Source organism: Heloderma suspectum, chromosome 9 (genome assembly GCF_057233095.1).
Source record: "Heloderma suspectum isolate Gila_16-S chromosome 9, 16-S_ref, whole genome shotgun sequence".
Taxonomy (NCBI): domain Eukaryota; kingdom Metazoa; phylum Chordata; class Lepidosauria; order Squamata; family Helodermatidae; genus Heloderma; species Heloderma suspectum.
The window spans coordinates 1,220,976-1,239,247 of NC_139466.1; the positions used below are offsets into that span (position 1 = coordinate 1,220,976).

General features: G+C 50.0%; 1 protein-coding gene across 1 annotated transcript; it reads left to right on the top strand.

Moving 5' to 3' along the window:
- The first annotated feature begins 419 nt into the window (after positions 1 to 419).
- On the top strand, positions 420 to 17,230 carry LOC146338293 (uncharacterized). Its single transcript, XM_084813423.1, has 9 exons — positions 420 to 736; positions 1,982 to 2,036; positions 3,280 to 3,503; positions 5,215 to 5,487; positions 5,826 to 5,942; positions 7,269 to 7,370; positions 14,804 to 14,896; positions 16,763 to 16,827; positions 17,007 to 17,230. Exons 4-9 carry the CDS (start codon positions 5,379 to 5,381, stop codon positions 17,037 to 17,039), a joined length of 519 nt encoding a protein of 172 aa, XP_084669549.1. The 5' UTR covers positions 420 to 736; positions 1,982 to 2,036; positions 3,280 to 3,503; positions 5,215 to 5,378; the 3' UTR covers positions 17,040 to 17,230.
- Positions 17,231 to 18,272: the final 1,042 nt, after the last annotated feature.

The window sequence follows — 18,272 nt, forward strand, 5'->3', positions numbered from 1 at the left end:
AGGGATTCATGGACAGCAGTGTCTCCAAGAGAGTTTTCATAAGAGGCATTAAGGCAGCCTCTTCGTCTGGAGTGCGTCACTTGAGAAGGTTTGTAGGAAGCGGCAATGAGCTGTTTGTAAGCAAAATGCACATTCCGCTCATCTAGCTTTTCTGCTTGATGTACAGGAAATGCAAAAACTCACCAAAGAATCTTGGAGAAATCTAAAAGGGCACCAGGCCAGGACAGCTTGAGGAGGGGAAGTGCTCCTGGCCCTTGCCAGAGGGGGACAGAGGAGGTGGCCTCAGGTTCTTCGGTTTCTCGCAAGAACCACCAAAACATAAGCAGCCTTTTCCAGCACATGCTGGGCCATTCTTCTCTCAGGAGTGGCCTCCACCGGACCGGGAAGTAACCCAGTTCCTCTCTGCATTCCCACTACAGGGGTGGGGCATCCCAGGACAGCAGTGGCAGGAGCAGTGTGCCGCACCTTGTGGAGAAGCGCTCCTGTGCCTGGCAGGGGTCAGCTGAGGGCGACCCATCGCAGAGCCGGGTGAAGCGCTGCCTCCGCCTCTCCCGGGCAGATCACCCGCGCCTCGCCGATGCTCGCCTGCCTCCTGCTGTCACTCCCTCCAGATGCACAGGCAATGCCTCTTCAGATCCAGACTTCAGACCGCTGGGTGTGAGGAGCCACCTCCGCCCTAGCCCCAGATCTCCCCTGATTCGGGGGTATGGGATCACCCGGTACAGTTTCTGAAGAGGTTAGTGGCATCATTGATTTTATTGTGTTTGGTTTTATTATGCATGTCTCCCTGGGAGAGTTTCAGCTACAGGGCGACTTAAATTTAATTTCTGTTGTTGTTGTTGTTAAATACTAATACCAATAATAGTAAATACTAATGATAAAAATAATAGTGTTAGCATTTTTAACAGGGTCTCTTTTGCAGCTTGTGGGGTATCCTAGAGGCTCTGATGTCCCTGAATAAAGACCATAATTTCTTCAATAAAGCCTGGGGGGCCTCTGGCTTTCCACTGGATGGTCCTGTGTGAGAGACATTTCTTGCATCAAAGCACAGGGAGCGGATACTGTGGAACAGCCAGTTGCTTTAATAGGGCAGATCCAGGGCCCAAAATATCCACCCTAGCTGAAGGCAAATCTTCAGTGCCTGTGGCCAGGCAAACTAGTGAAATATCTGGAGAGAAGGAATGTAAGGCAATGGAGCAGATAATTTTACAGGGCAGTTCATGCTTGAAATGCTGGAAGCAAGCTTTCAAGTTACACAGAACTCTTCACTGGGCATAGATGTTCAAAGCAAAATTGCTTTTAAAAAATAAAGAGAAAAAATGCTGCTGCCCTGGTGTCAGTCTGCTTGAATCAGGGGCAGAAAGTTTTAACAGAGCAGAGGAGATAAGTTTAAGGGGAGGGAGGATGTGTTGGTAGCCTTCAAACAACTTAAAGGTCACTGGACAGAGGAGAGTGATTTCCCTGTGAGTTCTTTTGCTGGATGCCCCGGCTCGCCTCTGTGTGGCCTGCATGTGTGTGTCGATAAGATGGTGCTCTGCGTAATCTCTCTCGTGCTCTCCAGGCCTTCCGCACCCCACCTCTCATCGGACTCATTCAAGGGCCAGGAGCTCCGCCCCGCCCCGCCGTAATGCCACTGTTCCCAGTCCTGCACTGGCGCAGGAGCTTTGACACCTGGCTGTAGCCATGTTTTGCCTTGCACAGCTCACGGCGGAGGAATGGAGTCAGCTGGTGGCCCTCCAAGTTGTGGAGCTGCAGTCATTTTTCCTGCAGATAAATTTTGCAAAAGTGGTGGATGTGTGCCCTGTGGTAGAATCCAGAGAGGCTGGCTCTACACATTCTGACATCCATATGCTCCATTGTTCCTCTGGGCTGTGGCATTTTCCCCTGGGCATTATGGCCATGTATGGCTGTCACTACAGCAACATTCCCTCCCTCCCCAGCTGCCCCTGCACTCCACATTTCAACTGCTTTTTCTCCACAGATGTTGATTTGCTTCTTCCTCAAGAAGATGGCAGAAACCTGTTTGTTGGCGCCAGGTAACTGTTTCCCTCAAGTGAGCACTAGCAAAGCCTCTGAGGCCTGGACTTTGTACTGTGTACATTTCCATTTGCAACTGTGTACATTTTTTAAAGTGGGCAGGAGCCAGTTTTCCATGGTTGGGTGGGAGCTGGTTGGGATGAGGCAAGCGGAAAGGAGAGCGCAGCTGCCCCTTTGCTGACAAAAGAGGATCCGTTCGCCCAAATGTTATTACTTCCCCCATCTACTGGCAGTTGCTCAGATGTCTGATGTCATGCAAAGGTGACGGTTCTCACAACAGCCGTTTCTTAAGCTTTGGGGGTAAAGCACCTACTATAACTGTGCTTCTTTCCCGTAAGTATTTTTTAAAGAAAAGACGTTAAGATATAACTGTAGGACACCAGTTTCTTGTTTAGCATAATGCGAGACTTGGAGAATGGCTGACATGCGCAGCAGGGAATGCCTCCCTCTTTGGAGCTGCCCCGGCAGTGGCTCTCCGGGTGCACTCCTGGCTGCCTCTGGCAGGGGTGAATCTGGCCTAGCGGACTGACACGTGCCGAAAAGGAGCAACCTGGGTGGATGCCAAGCATCTCTCCCTTCCGCTTGCTTCAGCCCAGATGTTCCTTACTTGCTCCAGAAGGGGACCCCAGAGTCTACAATTATTCGGAATGACTCTTCGGCCCATGAAAGCTAGACCGAGCTTCTTAGGCGGGATTCGTACAACCTCTTCTTGCCCACTTAAATAAATACATCAATAAACTTGGCCACAGCACTTGGCCCTTCTCACGCCTGAGCTGCTGAAGAGGTCCTGCCTCCAACGGTGGGTAGGAAGAAGACGTTCCTGACCAGCAGCTGCGATGGTTCACTGCCTGCAGTGGCAGCCTTACCGAGCCACAAAACCAGCAGCCATCTAGCCTATGCCGCAAGCCACATCTGTGCCACACACAGCCCCCTACACACACAGATGCTTGCTGTTCTCAGAGAAGAAGCAGGGAGCCAGGGCAAACGAGAGAGCCCAGTCCCCAAAGGGACCTGCATGGCCCAAGGAAGGGAGGAAGCGTGTATGTGGCTCAGCCATGCAAGCTCAATCGTGTGCCAGAAGGGGAGGGGGAAATCTCCAGGGCCTGAATTCCATGTGACCAGATACAGATGTTAGTTAGATCCTGAACATCCCCTGAGCCTCTTTGTTGCTTGACCATTTGCAGGGGCTGGGGGCCTGTTGCGTTTCCCTTGATGGCTTCTTTCTGTACAATTCTTCTCTAGCATTGCTGTGGCTGATCTTCCAGTGGGCCAAAGTTGCTGAGGGAGCCCTCACGGAAAACAGGACCGCGGCCATGGGATCTCCTTTCCTGCTGCCAGCTCCGGAGAATGTCCAGGACATGTCGTCCACACAGGGGACTCACCCCGCGGGGAAAATGCGTCGGAGAATGCTGGGCTGCAGCAGCAGCAGTGGGCCAGATCCCGCCAAGGCCCACTGGATGTTCTTTGTAGGTGGCAGCTGCTCCTCTTTCAGTCAGAGGCTTGCAAAGCAGGAGCTGGGAGAGGAGGCGCTGCCCACGGATCAGGGTGGGGAGAGATGCAGTGAGGGCCAGCGCTGCCTTGCTTCGCCGCCTGCGACGGCCAGGGCAAGCTCCTGATCCAGGCTTCTCACCCAGGGCAGAACTCCAGTCCTGAGAGGGTGGAAGCAGCTTGCACTCTGGGGAGTGCAACCCCCCCTCCCTCACCTGGCTGGGGACAGCTCATCCCTCTTCCCTGCGGTGGAAGAAGAGTGCCTGCTGCAGAAGTGTGCGCCACTGTGAGGTCTTGCCACTTTTTGGCGGCTACTGGCCAATCTGGCACAGCAACGCGGGTGGTGAGACAGGCGCTTCCTTCCCCGCGTGCCGGGCTTATAGGAGAGCCTGGAACTTGGAGGCAGGCTGCCCCTGCTGGGCGCGGGCAAAGCCGGTGGAGCAGCCTCCTTTTCCCTCTCTCAGGGGCCTTCCGGGCGCAGGCGCCCAGCTACGCCCTTCATGGAATGTGGGGGGGGGGCAGGCTAGACGACAATGACTCTTCCACTCGTAGACCTCCTGTGTTTTCTCACCACTGCTTCTGTCTTTTTTCTTACCGTGGGAAAGCCATTAAGGAGAAAAACATGGAATGTCTTTAGATGGTTAGCTCTCGGAGCCCTCTGTCTAGATGGAAGTACCAGCAGCTCTCCAAAGCCATTTTTACACCACTCTGTGGGTTTGTGCTGGGTGTGTGATACTCTCCTCACTTTTTTCATGTGTCCATCTGAGTGTGAGCTGAGCTGTGCGCAGTGGTGCAGTGGAGCCAGGGCTCGCAGGGATGCGGCACCCCCACTTTTTTATTAGCAGGGGCCCTGACATCATCACCCCCCCGCCCCAAATTCCCTGTTTCCTCTGAGCTGCGCTGCAACACTCACAGTAGCTGGGCGGAGGGGAGTTTCCCAACAACAATACGTTGCTCCTGTTGGGGTGGCTTGGCCTTGAATGGTGGTTAAGATGCATTAGCTTTGCAAAAGGCCTGCTCCTGGCAGACATGGAGAAGGCCAGAACTGATTCTTGATATGGATCCACACCACTGCCTGCAGTGCTGGACTCTCACTGGGGGCATGGCTAGGGGGCTGTCATGATGAGCACCTGCATGTCACGATTTAACATGTACCACTGGCTGTCTGGCACACCTGCCCCACTCCAGCCTTTGTTATGAATGCTATCAGGTAGACCCCGAAGACCATTTGGCAGCACATCGAGTAGCATCAGTCCAGCTCACCTTTCTCCTTTAAAATCCAAGAGTTTTTGGTGCCTCAAAGTTGGGTTTATCACAACAATCTAAGTGTTGACACCACTACAACTCAGTCACCTCCCCTCACTGAATGCAAATGGCTGATACGTTTCTGGACCTTAGTTCTGGTTCTTATCATCTTTTTATCTTAAGTAATCTTTGATTATTTTGGGGAAAATATATCTCATTAAATCTCTGTTCTGACTTTGAAAATTGTACTCACTGCATGAGCATACCCCAGCTGCCTCCAGGACTAGGGACATGACCGTGACATTTGAAATATTCTTTTGCACAGGCTGAACATTTGCCTTGCTGCACACTCAGGTGCGAAGGGTACTCCAGCAGCATCTCTCTAACATTATGCTTTCTCCTGAGCAAAATATTCAAAGGGTTCGATGTTGTGCCCTGTTTCAGTGCCTGTCGCCCAGCCTGTTGTGTGGAGAGAGTCTCCCCGGGAGAGGAGCGGCATTTGGCTATTCTGCCAGGTGCCCATGGGCAAGCTGGGTGCCACTTAATGGAAAAAGGACAGGAAGGTGGTCTTTGTCGGAAAAGGCCATTGGCTCTCGGCAAACCTCAGCATGTTGAGCCTGCCACACCCAGCGGCCTCCAGCTGCGGCTCCTACTCCTGCAATGCCAGCAACGCCATCAGCTGGAAGGAGTCATCCTCGCTGAGCTTGACATTTGCTGGTGAGTAGAAACATCAGTCCTCCCGCAGCCTCACCTGAAGGGCTTCTGGTCACCTCCTCTTCACATTGGGCCGGCGGGTCCCTGGCTTGCCGCTTTGTACCTTGAGCACACGGTGGCCTTCCTGATACGCAGAAAGCCCAGCATGCCAAATTTCCAGCTCCCATCAACAACACACCCACCCACCCTAGTCCTGCTTTATGGAAACAGATTCTCTTTAAAGAGATGGACATCACATGTCTCTGGATTCATGTAATGGATCTGGATCCATTTGTAGGGAAATGGTCACACTTCCTCTGTGTGGCTGATTGTTCACTTGCCCATTTGGCTTCATTCTCCAGATATTTCGCTGGTGCTGGAGATGTCGTTTCAGATTTCTGCCACTGTGCTAGTGTTTGCTGCTTTCTGCGGATGGGGGATACTGATGCCTTTATGTCAACCACAAAAGCTTAGGATCCGTGAGTAGGTTCTTCTTGAGCTCTGGTGGGTCTGATGCAGCAAGACTTCTCTTCTTATGATTTCCATGCATCCCTCCCTTGAGATGGGACCAGGCACTTCTCATCCCCCCATCCCCGCCCCGCCGGTCAGTCCTGTCTTTCTAGGGCTACCAGTTGCCTACACCAATGCAAGGTACAGAAGACTGGGGTGCCACCCATCTTGGGATTGTCACTATCCCTAGCCTGTGGATTGGGAGAAAACCAGACCATTCATGCACAGCCAAGGGTGGAGACGCTGACGAGCAAATGTGCTTCCCTCTGTTTTGGATTGGGGGCATCTGTTGCTACCCCCTAGATCGTGAGCAACCCTGTCTGTGCCTGCCTGCCTGCCTGCCTAGGGGGTATAAACCAGCCTTCCCCAACCAGATTTATTGTTTATGTGTCTGAAGAATTTTTACACTGCTCCTCAGCCAAAAACGGTCCCGGAACAGCTTACACACAATCAGTAAAATAAGACTGTCCCTGTCCGCAGGGTGGTTGGTTGGTTGGTTGGTTTATTGCATTTCTATACTGCCCAATAGCCAAAGCTATCTGGGTGGTTCACAAAAATTAGGTCCACAGTCTAAAAAGACACGACAGGCAAGGAAAAAGGAACAGGGAGGGAAGAGGGCTACAAAATTAATTATCTTGGCAGGGCTGGTGGAACAGCCCCGATCCCCCACCAACCCCAGTTCTGCCTGCTGGAATGGCTGCTGATGGTGACAGTCGGAGGAAGAGGAGGAGGAGGAGGAGGAGCCTTCATGAGGGAGGCCGTCAGTGGGGCCGGGGGAGGAGTGGCCCTGCTCTCCCTCTTATCTGCCTCACCTCCACTATTAGCCATGCTGGCCAGGAATCATGGGAGTTGTAGTCCAACGCATCTGGACGGCATCAGGTTGGGGGAGGCTGAGGACATGCTCGCCTCTGGCGTTGTCAGAGTGGGTTCGTCTGGTCCCCTGGCCAACGGGAAAAGTGGGACGCAGCTCCCTTGGATGAAATGGAGGCCCTCCACTCAGCCTTGTCCAGTTTCAGCAAGGGGCCAAAAGCCAAATGTTTGAAGGACCAAAGGCCTGTGAGCAGAATTAGTCCCTCTCCCCTAAAGGACTTTCCAACTAACCAAACAGGAGGGGGGAAGGCTTCTGAAAATGCCCCGGCTGGCTCCTCTCGTGCTCATGAGAAGGGACCCCAAATCCATGCCCTTGCCAGTGCTGGAGGCTGCCACCCGCCGATGGCACTGCAGGCGAGCTTCCCAGGGCTGCCTGGGGCCTGGACCGGGGAAAGAACAACAACGTCTTGGCCTTTTCCCCCTAGGAGGAAAGGCCTGGAAGTGGCTCAGCATCTATGCCAATGGCCTGGCATGCTTGGCTTCCATCCTGGCTCCCATGGCCCTCATCCTCTGGAGTTACGACCAAGGTGAGAGAGAGGGTGCTGAGGGTGGGTGGTGGGCAGAGCCCATGGGAGGGCCAGCGGAAGGGGAGCGAAGGCGGCCGAGGCCAGGCAGCGCAGTGTGTCTGCATGCTCTCTCAAGTGAAAAGGTCATGCTTTTCAATTGAGAAAGACCTTTTTGTGTCAATTAAAAAGCTTTGTCAATTAAAAAGCTTTCCCAAAGCTTTGAAGCTTTGGGAAGGAATCTCAAGAACTTTGGGGCCCAGATAGTTTTCTCATCCATCCTTCCAGTAGTTAGAAGAGGGATAGAAAGGGAACGAAAAATACTCCGGGTGAATGACTGGCTACGAAGGTGGTGCCGGCACGAGAGATTTGGATTCTGGGACCACGGGCTATACTTCCTGGAAGATGGGCTGTTGGGTAGGGATGGGTTGCACCTCACAAAAGATGGGAAGAATGTGTTTGGCCACAGCATGAAGAACTTCATCAGGAGGGCTTTAAACTGAATACTACGGGGAAGGGAGATGTAAAGTTGGGGGTAACAATGGACATAGGCGCATGCACTGCAACGGAGAGAACAGCTCTGATAGCACCCAATGATAGTCTTCAGACACATGTAGGAAGAAAGCCAGACTATGAAGCACATGGTCTTCGATGTCTATGTACTAATGCCCAGAGTATGGGAAACAAACAGAACGAACTTGAACTCTTAATACAAGAGGGAAATTATGACCTGATAGGTATAACTGAGACTTGGTGGGATGACTCCCATGACTGGAATACAGCAATGGAAGGATATAACTTGTTCAAAAAGAACAGGAGGAACAGAAAGGGAGGTGGGGTTGCACTGTATGTGAAAAATACATATCTCTGCACAGAAATACAGGAGGAGGAGCTTGGTAGCCCCATCGAGAGCATCTGGGTTGAAATAAATGGAGAAAAGAATAAAAGGAACCTGGTGGTCGGAGTCTACTACCGGCCACCCAATCAAGGAGAAGACAAGGATGAAACTTTTGGAAAGCAAACAGCCAATGTTTTAAGGAAGCATGATGTAGTAGTAATGGGGGACTTCAATTTCCCCGATATTTGTTGGGAGACAAATTCTGCAAAACATGGCCCCTCCAGGAAATTCCTGACTTGTGTGGCGGATAACTTCCTCCTACAGAAAGTAGAGGAAGGAACTAGAGGATCGGCTATCCTTGACTTGATCCTAACCAACAGAGATGACTTAATGGGTAAAGTAGCAGTTACAGGAACTCTGGGGGAAAGCGACCATGTTGCACTTGAGTTCTTGGTTCTAAGGGAAGCAAAAGCCGAGTGTAGTCAAATGCGTACCCTGGATTTTAGGAAAGCTGATTTTCATAAACTCAGAACAATGATCAGTAAGGTCCCATGGCAAGCGATGCTAGCGAGAAAAGGAGTCCAAGATGGGTGGGAGCTTTTAAAAAAGGACATTCTCAAGGCACAATCACAAGCAATTCCAACAAGAAGAAAAGGTGGAAGACAACAGAAGAAGCCAATGTGGCTTCACAAAAAGCTTAGGGATGACCTAAAAACAAAAAAGGACACATATAGGAAGTGGAAAGAAGGCCACTTCCCTTAGAAACAAGAACTCAAGTGCAACATGGTCACTTTCCCCCAGAGTTCCTGTAACTGCTACTTTATCCACTAAGTCAACTCTGTTGGTTAGGATCAAGTCAAGGATAGCCGATCCTCTAGTTCCTTCCTCTACTTTCTGTAGGAGGAAGTTATCCGCCACACGAGTCAGGAATTTCCTGGAGGGGCCATGTTTTGCAGAATTTGTCTCCCAGCAAATATCGGAGAAATTGAAGTCCCCCATTACTACTACATCATGCTTCCTTAAAACATTGGCTATTTGCTTTCCAAAAGTTTCATCCTTGTCTTCTCTTTGATTGGGTGGCCGGTAGTAGACTCCGACCACCAGGTTCCTTTTATTCTTTGTTCCATTTATTTCAACCCAGATGCTCTCGATGGGGCTACCAAGCTCCTTCTCCTGTATTCCTGTGTAGAGATATGTATTTTTCACATACAGTGCAACCCCACCTCCCTTTCTGTTCCTCCTGTTCTTTTTGAACAAGTTATATCCTTCCATTGCTGTATTCCAGTCATGAGAGTCATCCCACCAAGTCTCAGTTATACCTATCAGGTCATAATTTCCCTCTTGTATTAAGAGTTCAAGTTTGTTCTGTTTGTTTCCCATACTCTGGGCATTAGTATATAGACATCGAAGACCATGTGCTTCATAGTCTGGCTTTCTTCCTACATGTTGTTGGAATCCCTGGGAAAATTCTGGAGCAGATCATAAAGCAATCCATCTGGAAGCACCTTGACAACAATGCCGTGATTACTTGAAGCCAACATGGATTTGTCAAAAACAAGTCCTGCCAGACAAATCTGATCTCATTTTTTGATCAAGTCACCTCCCTTGTGGACTGTGGGAATGGTGTAGACATCATATACCTCGACTTCAGCAAAGGTTTCGACAAAGTGCCCCATGATATCCTGATGAGTAAACTAGCTCAAAGTGGGCTAGATGAAACAACGATCCGGTGGATCCACAGTTGGCTACAGAATCGGACTCAAAGAGTGCTTATCAATGGGACCTTCTCAAACTGGGGAGAGGTAACGAGTGGGGTACCGCAGGGCTCAGTCCTGGGCCCAGTGCTCTTCCACATTTGTATGAATGACTTGGAGGAGGAGGTGCAGGGAATGCTGATCAAATTTGCAGATGACACAAAATTGGGAGGGATAGCTAATACTTTGGAAGACAGAAACAAAATTCAAAGTGATCTGGATAGACTGGAGCGCTGGGCAGAAAACAACAGAATGACATTTCATAGGGATAAATGCCAAGTTCTGCACCTAGGAAAAAGAAACCAAATGCACAGTTACAAGATGGGGGATACGTGGCTCAAACACACTACAAGCGAGAAGGATCTTGGAATTGTTGTCGATCACAAGCTGAATATGAGCCAACAATGTGATGTGGCTGCAAAAAAGGCCAATGCTCTTTTGAGCTGCATTCATAGAAGCATCGCTTCCAAATCCCGGGAACTACTAGTTCCCCTCTACTCAGCACTGGTTAGGCCTCATCTGGAGTACTGTGTCCAGTTCTGGGCACCACACTTTAAGAAGGATGCAGACAAACTGGAGAGGGTTCAGAGGAGGGCAACAAAGATGACCAGGGGACTGGAAACAAAGCCCTATGAAGAGAGACACGTTTAGCCTTGAGAAGAGAAGACTGAGGGGAGATAGGATAGCACTCTTCAAGTACTTGAAAGGTTGTCACAGACAAGAAGGCCAGGATCTCTTCTCGATCATCCCAGAGTGCAGGACACGGAATAATGGGCTCAAGTGACAGGAAGCAAGATTCTGGCTGAACATCAGGAAAAACGTCCTGACTGTAAGAGCAATACGACAATGGAACCGATTACCAGGGGAGGCGGTGGGCTCTCCCGCACTGGAGGCCTTCAAGAGGAGGCTGGACTGCCATTTGTCAGGGATGCTCCGACTTGGATTCCTGCATTGAGCAGGGGGTTGGACTCGATGGCCTTGTAGGCCCCTTCCAACCCTACTATTCTATGATTCTATGAACATTGGGATGGCCACGGGCTGCCCACTGGCAGCAGTGGCTCTCCACGGTCTCAGACTGAGACTTTTCCAGCCCTACCTGGGTATGCTGCTGGGGACTGAACCAGGGCCCTTCTGTCTGCAATCCGGGGGCTCCACCATGGAGCCACCGCCCTTGCTCAACTTAAGCATTGGCCTCCTCCTCCTCCCAGGACTCCCGGCTGCCCTCTGGCAGCCTCATCCTCCCAACAATTCCACAGTACAGGATTTCCATCCTGTACTAACAACCAACCCATGCCATCTGTGATTACAAGGAAAAACGTTACCTTTTGAAACTTATTTCTCCCTCCTTGATGCAATACTGCTCTGTCTCTCAATCACATGCTGATTTTAACTGAATGTTTAATATTTCTTTTTAAATTTATTTAAGAAACTTCTATACTGCCCTTCAACAAAAAACAAAAAAACGCAGCATGCAACTTTTACCACAAAATTTAGACAAAAGATAAGTTGTTGTTGTTGTTGTTCAGTCGTGTCCGACTCTTCGTGACCCCATGGACCATAGCACGCCAGGCCTTCCTGTCCTGCGCTCTCTCCCGGAGCCTGCTCAAGTTCATATTCATTGCATCCATGATGCTATCTAGCCATCTCATCCTCTGCCGTCCCCTTCTCCTTTTGCCTTCAGTCTTTCCCAGCATCAGGGTCTTTTCCAGGGAGTTTTCTCTTCGCATTAGGTGGCCAAAATATTGGAGCTTCAGCTTCATTATCTGTCCTTCCAATGAGCACTCAGGGTTGATTTCCTTTAGGATGGACTGATTTGACCTCCTTGCAGTCCAGGGCACTCGTAAGAGTCTTCTCCAGCACCACAGTTCGAAAGCATCAATTCTTCGGCGCTCAGCCTTCCTTATAGTCCAGCTCTCACAGCCATACATTACTACTGGGAAAACCATAGCTTTGATTAGACGGACCTTTGTCGGCAAGGTGATGTCTCTGCTTCTTACTATGCTGTCTAGGTTGGCCATAGCTTTCCTCCCAAGGAGCAAGCGTCTTTTAATTTCATGGCTACAGTCACCGTCTGCGGTGATCTTGGAGCCCAAGAAAGTAAAATCTGTCACTGCTTCCATTTCTTCCCCTTCTATATGCCAGGAAGTGATAGGGCCAGATGCCATGATCTTCGTTTTTTTAATGTTGAGTTTCAAACCAGCTTTTGCACTCTCCTCTTTCAACCTCAACAAGAGGCTGTTTAGATCCTCTTCGCTTTCTGCCATTAGGGTGGTATCGTCTGCATATCGGAGGTTGTTGATAATTCTCCCAGCAATCTTAATTCCGACCTCTGATTCATCCAACCCGGCATTTCTCATGATGTACTCTGCATATAAGTTAAATAAGCAGGGTGACAATATGCAGCCTTGTCGTACTCCTTTCCCAATTTTGAACCAATCGGTTGTTCCATGTCTGGTTCTTACTGTTGCTTCTTGACCCTCGTACAGGTTTCTCAGGAGACAGGTAAGGTGGTCTGGTACTCCCATCACTTTAAGAATTTGCCACAGTTTGTTGTGATCCACACAATCAAAGGCTTTAGCGTAGTCAATGAAGCAGAAATAGACGTTTTTCTGGAATTCTCTTGCTTTCTCCATGATGCAGCGAATGTTGGCGATTTGATCTCTAGTTCCTCTGCCTCTTCTAAACCCAGCTTGTACTTCCGGTAGTTCTCGGTTCGCATACTGCTGAAGCCTAGCTTGTAGGATTTTGAGCATCACCTTGCTGGCATGTGAAATGAGCGCAATTGTGTGGTAGTTTGAACGCTCTTTGGCGTTGCCCTTCTTTGGAATTGGAATGTAAACTGACCTTTTCCAGTCTTGTGGCCACTGTTGAGTGTTCCAGATTTGTTGGCATATTGAATGCAGCACTTTAACAGCATCATCTTTTAGGATTTTAAATAGCTCGGCTGGAATACTGTCATCTCCGCTAGCTTTGTTGTTACTAATGCTTCCTAAGGCCCACTTGACTTCACTCTCTAGGATGTCCGGCTCAAGTTCAGTGACCGCACTATCATGGCTATCACGGACATTCAGATCTTTCCTGTATAGTTCTTCTGTGTATTCTTGCCGCCTCTTCTTAATCTCATCTGCTTCTGTTAGGTCCCTGCCTTCTTTGTCCTTTATCATGCCCGTCTTTGCACAAAACGTTCCCTTGAGATCTCCAATTTTCTTGAAGAGATCTCTAGTCTTTCCCATTCTGTTGTTTTCCTCGATTTCTTTGCATTGTTCATTTAAGAAGGCCTTCTTGTCTCTCCTTGCTATTCTCTGGAACTCTGCATTCAGTTGGGTATATCTTCCCCTTTCTCCCTTGCTTTTCGCTTCCCTTCTTTCGTGAGCTACTTGTAAAGCCTCATCAGACAGCCACTTTGCTTTCTTGCATTTCTTTTTCTTTGGGACGGATTTCGTTGCTGCCTCCTGAACAATGTTACGGACCTCCGTCCATAGTTCCTCAGGCACTCTGTCTATCAGGTCTAATCCCTGAAATCTATTCCTCACCTCCACTGTATATTCATCAGGGATATGATTTAGGTCATACCTGAACGGTTTAGTGGTTTTCCCGACGTTCTTCAATTTAAGCCAAAATTTTGCAAGAAGCAGCTCATGATCTGAGCCACAGTCAGCTCCAGGTCTTGTTTTGACTGACTGTATGGAGCTTCTCCATCTTTGGCTGCAAAGGACATAATCAATCTGATTTCGATATTGACCATCTGGTGACGTCCATGTGTAGAGTCGCCTCTTGTGCTGTTGGAAAAGAGTGTTTGCTATGATCAGTATGTTCTCTTGGCAAAACTCTATTAGCTTTTGTCCTGCTTCATTTTGTACACCAAGGCCATGCCTGCCTGTTATCCCGGTGATTTCTTGACTTCCTACTTTAGCATTCCAATCCCCTATGATGAAGAGGACATCTTTTTTTGGTGGTAGTTCTAGAAGGTGATGTAGGTCTTCATAGAACCGATCAACCTCAGCTTCTTCGGCCTCAGTGGTTGGGGCATAGACTTGAATTACTGTGATGTTGAATGGTTTGCCTTGGATTCGTACTGAGATCATTCTATCATTTTTAAGATTGTACCCCAGTACTGCTTTTCCCACCCTTTTGTTGACTATGAGTGCTACTCCATTTCTTCTAAGGGATTCTTGCCCACAATAATAGATATGATGGTCACCTGAATTAAATTCGCCCATACCTGTCCATTTTAGTTCGCTGATTCCCAAGATGTCCATGTTCAATCTTGCCATCTCATGTTTGACCACCTCCAGCTTACCTTGATTCATTGATCTGACATTCCAGGTTCCTAAACAATATTGTTCTTTACAGCATCGGATTTTCTTTTCACCACCAGACACATCCACAGCTGAGTGTCCTTTCGGGTTTGGCCCAGCCGCTTCACTCTTTCTGGCACTACTTGGAAATACCCTCTGCTCTTCCCCAGTAGCATATTGGACACCTTCCGACCTGAGGGGCTCATCTTCCGGCGTCATATCTTTTAGCCTTGTGATACGTTCCATGGGGTTTTCTTGGCAAGAATACTGGAGTGGGTTGCCATTTCCTTCTCCAGTGGACCACATTTTGTCAGAACTCTCTGCCATGACCTGTCCGTCTTGGGTGGCCCTGCATGGCATAGCTTATGGCTTCAGTGAGTTACGCAAGCCCCTTCGCCACAACAAGGCAGTGATCCATGAAGGGGGAAAGATAAGTGCACGTCATGAAAAGAGAGTCTGTTTTAAATGTAAACCTTCTTACTAGCTCTGATGTTTCAGGTTTGTAAAACAATGTAAAACTTTTCAATACCTCTTTCTTTCTTTCTCTTTCTTTCTTTCTTTCTACAGAGAAGGGATGTGCCAAACCTGTTGACCTAACCCTTGTCATAGCTGGAGCAGCTGGAATGTGCCTCCTCCCATTTACAGCCATTGTCGTGGTCCGTAAGTAGCCCCCTTGCCTGTTCAGTGGCTCACAGGTGGGATGGCCCCTGGTGGGCTGTCAGAGCACTTTGCATGTCTTGGGAGCAGGAGAGGCAGCTCCTCTTGTGAAGTCATGGAGATCACCCCTGAGCGAGGGGAAGGCTGTCCACCCAGGAGCGTTTCAGTGCCCCTCTCCCCCACTTTACCAGCCTAGCATGCTCACGGCAGGCAACAGTCACACAGTAAATGATGTACGGGATTTCTACTCGCTCGCTCCCAGTTCTGAAATGCTATAGGATGAGTTGAAAGCATCAGCCCCTCTGTGAAGCAGTACAGTTCCCACTGCAGTAATCCAAGCAACTATGAAAATGTCAGGCAGCCGCGAAGGTCCATTAGGAAAAGGCTAGTGGCCACCAAAAGGGTGCAGCTGTATTAGGATCAGCCAAAATGTCACGAAGTCATGGCTTTGGTGCCTTGAGCGAGCAGAGACCCCCAGAGTGGGGCGCACGAAGCCCCTCCGCGTCCTCGGGGGGGGGGGTGAGAATATGCGTCATTTTAGCTGCCAAACTAGCACCGAGGGACTTGGCTCTTGGCTGCCACAAATAATGGTCACGGTGGAGATGCAGAAATATAAACTGGGATGGCTGATTCTGTTCACTTCAAAAAATGTGTATCCCACCAGCTGCTTCTCAAGGCTTTCAAACAAATATTACAAACCAAACCAAAAAATAACATAGCTGAACAAATATAAAACACACAAAACTAAGCCACACAATATAAAACAAGCAAGATAAAATAATTGCAGAACAATGCAGAACAGCAGCTCCGCAAAACAGCAGATCAACCCAGTTAAGAGCATCAGAAGAGCCCTGCGGGGTCAGACCAAGGTCTACCTCATCCAGCATCCTGTTCACACCGTGGCCAGCGAGATGCCCACGGGAAACCCACAAGCAGGACACAAGTGCAACAGCCCCCTCCCGCCCAGGCTCCCCAACTACTGGTGCACATAGGGACTCTGCCCCTGATACCGGAGGTAGCACAGAGCCACCAGGACTAGTAGCCCCTGATAGCCTTCTCCTCCGGGAATTTGCATGTCATGTGCCACCCAAGGCTTGGGAGAACAAGCCGGGACTGAGAAGGTAACAAAATAGGCACCTGGTGAATAGGTTTGGGGAGGGTGCTCTATAACATGGGTGCACCTCAGAAAAGGCCTTATCCCTGGTAACAACCCAGCTCACTTCCAAAGGCTGGGATACCCAGCACAGGATCTCAGCTGAATGGCAGGTTCATGCGGAAGCAGCTGGCCCTCCCACTCCCCTGGCACCTGGCCAGTGAGGTTCTTTGGCCTTCTGGGAGACACATGAGAGCAGGAGACAGTGGATGCATAGAACCTAGCACGGGAGGCTCAGTGAATGTTTTTGCCCAAAGCTCTGCCGTCCTGCTTGTTCAATTATATAGATATATCTCCCAACCATCTCTTGGCCATGCCCCAGCATGACCTAGATGTAACAAGGCAAGGCAATTCAAAACCAAGGGGCCAAGAAACGCAACCCAAGGAAGCAAATCTAGGCTGCTTCTCCCCACCTCACTCTGCAGTGTGGTTCCCTCAGCAGCGTTTTCAGCCTGTGCCCTGCAGTGGCACTGCAGTAACAGATGGATGTGCTACGCATGTTTATTTTGGTCTTCCGCATGTAAGCCTCCCCTTCCACAGGTGGGCAGTTTCCACTGGGCACCAAAGGGCAGTTCAGCAGGCAGAGGGAGAGCGGCCACAGCAGGAGAGGCCTGGCTGCTCCAGTGACTGTCCCCATTCGTACCGCCATGTGCCACCCGGCATTCTAAAGTGGGTGAGTGCAGAACGCACCCAAGATGCGTTTTGCTGTTTTGCAGATTGCATTGATATGAAGAGGCGGACAGCAGAAGAACGAGTTTCCAGAAGGGACAAATGGAGGAAGGTATGAGCCATCTTGTGAACAGTCTGCCTAGGCTCTCTGTGATGGAACAGCAAAGTGAGCTGGGACTCAGTTGTGGGTTATGCTGGCAGGGAGGGGGGCCCGCCGGGTTTGCCATTCCTTTAACTGCCAGATGCCTTACAGCTCACCCAGCGCATCTGGCCCTGTACTTTGAATTGCAGGCCCATCCAGACGGGAAATTCAGCCTGCCCTGAGTTCTCTTCCGCAAGAGGCTTCCACACCGCCCTGGCGTTTCCCGCTGTGCCCACCTTGGGGTTGCTCTCCTCCTGTGGCTCGTTGGGTCTTTCCAGGCTTCCTGTGTGGTCTTTCTACAAGGCTTGGGAAGTGCTGCCGGCTCTGTGTCCAGAACCCTGCATGAGTGCCAATAAAGCTGTCATAAGACGGGCCTCTTGTCTGCTCTTTTAAATACCGCCCCCCCCCCCCCCCCGCTGCCCAACAGGAGCACAGTGACTAATGTGGCCTGGAGAGGAGGAGGAAATGCATCCCACTTATGCAGAACAAGAGATACACACCAGGAATTAGGTAGATTTGAGAGATGAACAGCACGGTCTTTGCATTTATTTATGATTTCATTTATGTCCTGCCTTTTTTCCTTGTGCAAGTAACCCAAGGTGGCGCGCATGGCCCTCCTCCCCCCCACTGTATCCCCACAGCAACCCTGTGAGGTCAGTTAGGCTGAGAGTCAGGGACTGGCCCAAACACTCAGTGAGCTTCATGGCCGAGTGGGGACTAGAACCCGGGTCTCCCGAGTCCCAGCCCAGCCCTCTCACCACCACACCACACCGGCCCAGTCCTCCCATTCCTAACCATCATTCAAATACACTGTTTTAAAGTGGACATGACTAAGTGCTGCACAAAGGTAAAACTCACAGAGCGCTTGGGACAGGCTTAAGTCAAATAATAAAAATCTACAGTGTGGTCACACTTGAAATGGCTTGTACGGTTCTGGCCACCGCACCTCGAAAAGGATACTGTAGAGCTGGAAAAGGGGAGAAAAGGGCAGCCAAAAATTATCAAGGGGCTGGAGCAACTCCCCTAGGAGGAAAAGTTACAACATTTGGGTCTCTTTAGCTTAGGAAAAAGGCAAGTTAAGGGGGAAGATATGATAGAGGTGTATGAAGTTATGCATGGCATGGAGATAGTGGCTAGGGAGACACCCCCCCCCCCCATAATACTACAACCCAGTGGGGTCATCCCATGAAGCAGCACATAGCTGATCTATGGAATTTGCTACTGCAAGATGTATTGGTGGCCACCAGCTTGGTTGGCTGGTAAAGAGGGATGATTCACGGAGGAGGAAGAGGCTATCAGTGGCCACTAGTCTGGGCAGCTCAAGCCTTGCTCCCAGGGTTGGAGGCAGTTGCTGGGAAGGCAAGCAGGAGGGTGCTGCTGCATCCATGTCCTGCTTGCGGGCATCTGGTTGGCCA